Here is a 6,165-nt window from a genome sequence, read left to right on the forward strand (position 1 = left end):
TCAAATAAATAAGTATCACATTTCAGCACAAATTTACACATTGCACAGATTTATTAAAGATAATTCAGGGAAGTGTAAGCCAGATTTCATTTAGAATAAATGATTTTAACCATTTTAATTTATAAAGTTATAAAGTTTATATAGTATATATAAAGTTTTCCACTCATACAGTCAAAATCAATTGTTTTAAACCCATCATCAGTGTAATCCTTTACAGTCACGGTCATTTTATTATAATACACTTTAACATAACAAAGATGACATTTAACTTTATTTATTGATCTGATATTCTGTAGAAACACTGAGATGGAATAAGATGGATATATTCATCATGACAAGGATTCAGTTTTAGTTAAATAGTAGATTAAATGAAACAATAAATATAGTAAATCTGAAAGTGTAAATTCATGATGAGTTTGAAATACTTAAAAGTTGTTTCCAATCATCTGTAATATGAATACTTGACTTTATTCATGATTGAGAATTTCACAAATGCTCAATATTTCATACTATAATTGTATTTCATATTTAGACATGAGCCAGAAGCTTTTGAAAAAATCTCAGTGGTATTCTGTGTGTGAATTTCTATTTCGTGTGAACAGGACTTTTATTTTGGTGTTGTGACATGATGTCATAAGGCTGCACCGCGCTCCTGCATCTGATTCTGCTGAAGAAAGGTTTGTGATTTTAATCAATTAAAGTGTTTAAATCTATACAACCCTTTCAGACAATTATACAGAGAACTGTGTAATAAGTTAATTATGAATGTAATAGTCTTGCATATCTAATAACATGTTTTTTTATTCATCACACATTAAAGTGATGAAAAGTGAGTGAGGAGTGAAAATGTTACAAAAGATTTCTATTTAATAAATGCTTTAATGAATGTAACACATTTAAATAAATTTGGTAACTGCTAAATAAATACTGTTCATTGAACTTTGTTCATAAAAGAATCCAGAATAATAAAAGGAATCACCTGTTTTCAACATTGATAATAATCATAAATGTTTCTTGAGCAGCAAATCATCATATCAGAATGATTTCTGAAGGATCATGTGACACTGAAGACTGGAGTAATGATGCTGAAAATTATCACAGGAATAAATGACACTTTACTGTATATTCACATAGAAAGTGGCTGATTCACATTATAATATCTCGCAGAGTTTACCTGCATGTTTTTGGGTTCTGGGGAAAGTGACGATCTGAACTGATATGATGAACATATAATATATCCGCAGATGAATCTTAGCCTAGTTTAAACAAGTGGAGAAAATATTTAGACTTGCATGTATTTATTCACATGTCATCCTCTATTACAGTATTTAACTCCTAATTCACAATTTCTTTCACAAACAAGTGTTATAAACTCAACAGATCATCAAAAGTGCACTTTTTTCAGACATTTCAGCATGTTTTTAATAGTGTTCACAATACAATACACAAAATCACAAAGTATCCTTTCACAACACAAAATGAGTGTTTCATGCACAGTAACTGCCTTTCATAATAATATTACTAGCAAACTCTTGATTTGCATCTCTTCTTATCCAGTTTAATACATTTGTCTATTGTTTAATCAAACTGATCTTAATGATTAATCAATGTATCATTTGGTGATTTCTATAGATACTGATTCTATAGATATGTTCAAAAATGTTCATTTTTGGAAGTATTCTTGTGTCTCGTTGTCATACTCATTCTGAAAAACTCTGATTACACCTGAATTGGTATTGTAAATCATGCAACAATCTGATGGAGCTTAACTTTCAAGTGTTTGCCGGCACCGGAAGTCTAAAAATTGCTTATTCTAATGATTAGTAGTTGCTTTTAATTGTTTACACAAAAATGAAAATTCGTACTTTCTGCCGTTGAAAGCAATAGAAGATATTTTGAAGAATGCCAGTAACCGAACTGATCCCCATTGACATCCATAGTATTTCTTTTTTTTCATACTAAGTCAGTGCGGTCCATCAACTGTTTGGTTACTGACATTCTTCAAAATATCTCCTTTTGTGTTCAGCAGAAGAAAGTAACTCACAGGTTTGAAACAGTCAATGATGTCAGGATTTTCATTTTTGGGGAAACTTTTCCTTTAATTTTAAACTTTAAGAAAAATAGAGCCCCCTGAATGTTCACAGAGAATAATGAACATGTAGCTGCTGTGCCTGGTATTTATCCAAATGAACCAATATTGAATCAAGATAAGAATCAAATCATAAGCTTATGAGTTGAAATCATGAATTTTTTGTCAAGCACTATTAAAAACAGAACCGGTTATTGTACCATGTAAACATTGAAACAAGTTGTCACTAATGTTAATTGAAATTCTGTTTAGTTACCAAATGTTTTGTTTTTGTGTTTTGTGCCCCTTCCTGACATAATTCTCACTCCGAGCTAAGCTCAAATGTTGGCAGTCCTATTATTATTATTATTATTATTATTATTATTTGTGATGTGTTTTTCTTTCTGTTAATTATTCTCATCTTAATCATGACAGAGTGTCCAAACACACAGAGAAACTCCTGGTGAAGTGACTGAGATCCACGTGACACACTATTATAAAGATGGAGTTTATTAAAGAGGAGAGTGAAGATGTGAAGATTGAAGAAACATTCAGAGTCAAACATGAAGATACTGAGGAACAAACAGGTTGGTGTCATTTTCAGTCTGTCTTCAGTCATTCTGAGTCATGATCTCTGTACTGAATTTATTACACTCAACTCATGATATAATGAATGATGAAACATTATATGTGGATAAAAAATAACAAAATAGCCAAAACAAAACAATTATTTTTGGTTGAGGAGCACACATGCTTTTGACTTTGCTTAATTCATAATACACAAGTTTTATTGATTACATTATTATCAACAATTAATTAATCGTCAGTTTATCATTAGCATCACTAACCAGAAGATACAACATTCAACATTTTGAACAAAAAATCAGATCTAAACTGTGCCAGGAAGTAGATTTTGATAACGTCTAATACATATATCCAAATGCAATACCTAATAAAAGCAAGTCTTCAAATCTGAAAACACTGTTCTCAGCAAGATGGATCATCTTAAAGTTGTCATTTGCAGATCAAAATTTGTAAGTCCAGAAGTATCTTAAAGTCTTTTTATGTTTGTATTAACCTTTTTTATTAAACTGGTTATATAAAACTATGTTGTCAGTGCACTATAAAGGAGCTAGTTTTTGCTAGCAACAGGGTTAAACTCTAAACCATCAAGAATGTTATTGATACAGACAGAAAGAGGGGCAGTGAGATCTAAACTGTGACAGAAAGAAGTTTATGATCATGTCTCAATATACATAAATCCAAATTCAATACCTGATAACTTGAAGTCATTAATTCATTATAACTGTTTGCAGCAACAAGAATTCGATCTACTCTGTATAAAAATAGACCTGTGGTGCCATCTAGTGATTATACTACATATTACTTTTGTTTTTCTTTCTTTTAACCATATAGCACCATCTGCCTAGTTTAACTTACGTAATGGCAACACCATTCATGATATCCAATATCTGTTCACAATTTAGCATCTCCAGTGTATTATCATGTTGATAAAGTTTGGTGTGAATCATATAAACCCCTTAGGAGAAGTAGTTAAACATTTCAGAGCCTGATTTTTCAAAAACTATTCTTGTTTCTTCAACTGAATTAGGAACTCATCCTCTTTGGAAAGAGACAGTATGACAAAAGAAAATGGTTGATAGTTGTGGCTCACTGTCCAGTAACATGTACTCAGATGCCAGGAGAAATGTTTTACTTATTTAGACTAGTTTGTCTAAACTAAGATCTATTCTTTATGCCAAAGGTATGGGAATTATAACGCTTGGACTTTTATAATGCCTCATTAATATACATAAATTAATCTTTCGCTTTCAGGGGTGAAACCATTTGTTTACACCTTTTTGCACGATCCAGACTCATGTCAGGAAAGACTCTGACTCTTTTCCCATCCACATCTATTTCTCCCTTTTGTTTAGCAAGTCATAGGATGTTTTTCCGGTCTTGGTGATGGAGCAGTAGAACCAGAAACTCGGGGGTTTATCAGGATTCGGCTGTTCGCCTCGTTCACTCAGCCCAGAAGGCCAATCATAGTGGAGTACAAGTTTAGGATAGAGCTTTGTAAATCTGCTGTTTTAGTCTATGTCATACTCAATTTCTTTGAGGAGAACCACAAGCTTACCGATCAGATATCCTAACAAGCTATCCTTATCAAGCTATCCTTGTCCATCTCTGCATTTTTGCTGCATCACCCCTAGTGAATTTGGTGGTTTTCAGAAGACCTTTCTTAGGTTTAGAGAGACAAATCTTTGCATTGTTTTAAGAAATAAATAAGAAGAAAAGTATAGGAGCTTGGAATGCAGCGTTTGCTCAGCTCTTTAGCATGACATGAAATATCCCAAAAGAAAGCTTACTTTGACCCAGGAGAAAGAATCAGAGATGTTGCCTCAACCCAGAGGTGTCGGCCCAGATTTGTGCCCATTGTATATCAATAATTAACTTACAAAGTGGTATATGTTATTGGATTTGATGTTTTACATGTCTAAATGTTGTCATGTCTTGCTTTGTGACATTAAATTGGTGTTAACTTGTTTTCATTTCTTTTCACCCTAGACCTGATGATGCTGAAAGAGGAGAGTCAAGAACTGAATGAAATGGAGGAGAAAAATCAGTATGAGAAATGTCATGATTTCATGACTGGAGAGAAATCTTTTAGTTCCTCACAGACTCATAAAACAGAAACTACAAACCTCCAGATGAGAGAGAGCCATTTGACCTGTCAACAGTGTGGAAAGAGTTTCAATCGAAAAGACAGCTATGAAGCCCACATGAGAATTCACACTGGAGAAAAGCCGTTCATATGCACTCAGTGTGGGAAGAGATTTACACAGAAAAAAATCCTTAATGCCCACTTGAGAGTTCACACTGGAGAGAAGCCTCACACCTGCCAACAGTGTGGAAAGTGCTTCTCAATAAAAGGAAATCTTAAGACTCACATGACAGTTCACACTGGAGAGAAGCCATTTGTTTGTGATGAGTGTGGAAAGAGTTTTAGATATAAAGATAGCTTTAATCATCATATGAGCATTCACTTAAGAGAGAAATGTTTTATGTGTCATCAGTGCAATAGGAGTTTCATAGACAAGAATCACCTTAAGAATCATGTAAAACTTCACATTGGAGAGAAGCCTTTCATGTGCCATCACTGTGGAAAGATTTTCGCAAACAGAGCAAACCTTAAGAATCACTTGAGAATCCACACTGGAGAGAAGCCTTTCACCTGCCCTCAGTGTGGAAAGAGCTTCTCACTTAAAGGAAACCTGAAGATTCACATAAGAGTTCACACTGGAGAGAAGCCTTACAAGTGTCTAGAGTGTGAGAAGACTTTTACATATCTTGCAGACCTAAAAAGGCATTTGCAAACTCATTCTGAAAAGAAATAAACATTTTCTTCAGTGTGATAAGAGGTTTAGAATAAGGAGCAATTTTAACAATCATCTACGCATTCACTGTGGAGAAAGTTAAAAATGTCACACTTACAAATACATATTAAAACTGTAAATGTGAGACCCTGTTTGTGTTCTTTGTTTAAAGAGTATGGCAATAGTAAATGTGTATCTGTTAAATCAAGGCTACTTTCTCACCGCAGCTGAATGTGGGCTTCATCTGATTGTCCACCTTCATGACCACTTATTTTATTTGTATTATTATTTTTTTATGTTCTTCACCTCTTTTTATCTTCTTTTGAGGATTATGTGCATACTTTCTCCAGTGGCCACACCTGAACATCTTCTTTGCTATAGTTTTAATATTAAGTAGTTGAGATAGACAGCCTTTAAAGGGGACATCGGATGCCTATTTTCCAGAAGTTAGTATGATTCTTTAGGGTCTTCATTAAAAAGTCTATGCCGCACTTTGATTAAAATTTCTGAATGGTTGTGTAAAAAAACTGTTCAAAAAATATTTTCAATCAACTGTATGATCAAACAACTGAAGTCACGACTGCATTCTAATTTTAGCGCAGCAGTTTCAAACATGGCAGTGTCCATAAAACTGTGAAGTCTTACAACAATTGACAAAGCATAATTAAATAAATGAGTCCAACTGAGGTGTGAGTTCATCCATTAGATATTTTAAAT

General features: G+C 33.3%; 1 protein-coding gene across 2 annotated transcripts; it reads left to right on the plus strand.

Annotated features, from left to right (window-relative positions):
- The first annotated feature begins 630 nt into the window (after positions 1 to 630).
- Positions 631 to 5,500, plus strand: LOC137024690 (gastrula zinc finger protein XlCGF57.1-like). Of its 2 annotated transcripts, XM_067392506.1 has the most exons (3): positions 631 to 677; positions 2,504 to 2,655; positions 4,640 to 5,500. In XM_067392506.1, exons 2-3 carry the CDS (start codon positions 2,571 to 2,573, stop codon positions 5,467 to 5,469), a joined length of 915 nt encoding a protein of 304 aa, XP_067248607.1. In that variant the 5' UTR covers positions 631 to 677; positions 2,504 to 2,570; the 3' UTR covers positions 5,470 to 5,500. The 2 variants fall into 2 exon arrangements, with proteins under 2 accessions (XP_067248607.1, XP_067248608.1); XM_067392507.1 differs by lacking the exons at positions 631 to 677; positions 2,504 to 2,655 and adding an exon at positions 3,919 to 4,124.
- Positions 5,501 to 6,165: the final 665 nt, after the last annotated feature.

Source organism: Chanodichthys erythropterus, chromosome 8, assembly GCF_024489055.1.
Source record: "Chanodichthys erythropterus isolate Z2021 chromosome 8, ASM2448905v1, whole genome shotgun sequence".
In the NCBI taxonomy this organism is placed as follows: Eukaryota; Metazoa; Chordata; class Actinopteri; order Cypriniformes; family Xenocyprididae; genus Chanodichthys; species Chanodichthys erythropterus.

Excerpts from the sequence above, each read along its gene's own strand:
- LOC137024690 (XM_067392506.1), top strand. The coding sequence starts at position 2,571 with ATGGAGTTTATTAAAGAGGAGAGTGAAGATGTGAAGATTGAAGAAACA. Across the intron at positions 2,656-4,639 it reads AGATACTGAGGAACAAACAG|ACCTGATGATGCTGAAAGAG; the intron begins GTTGGTGTCATT and ends TTTTCACCCTAG.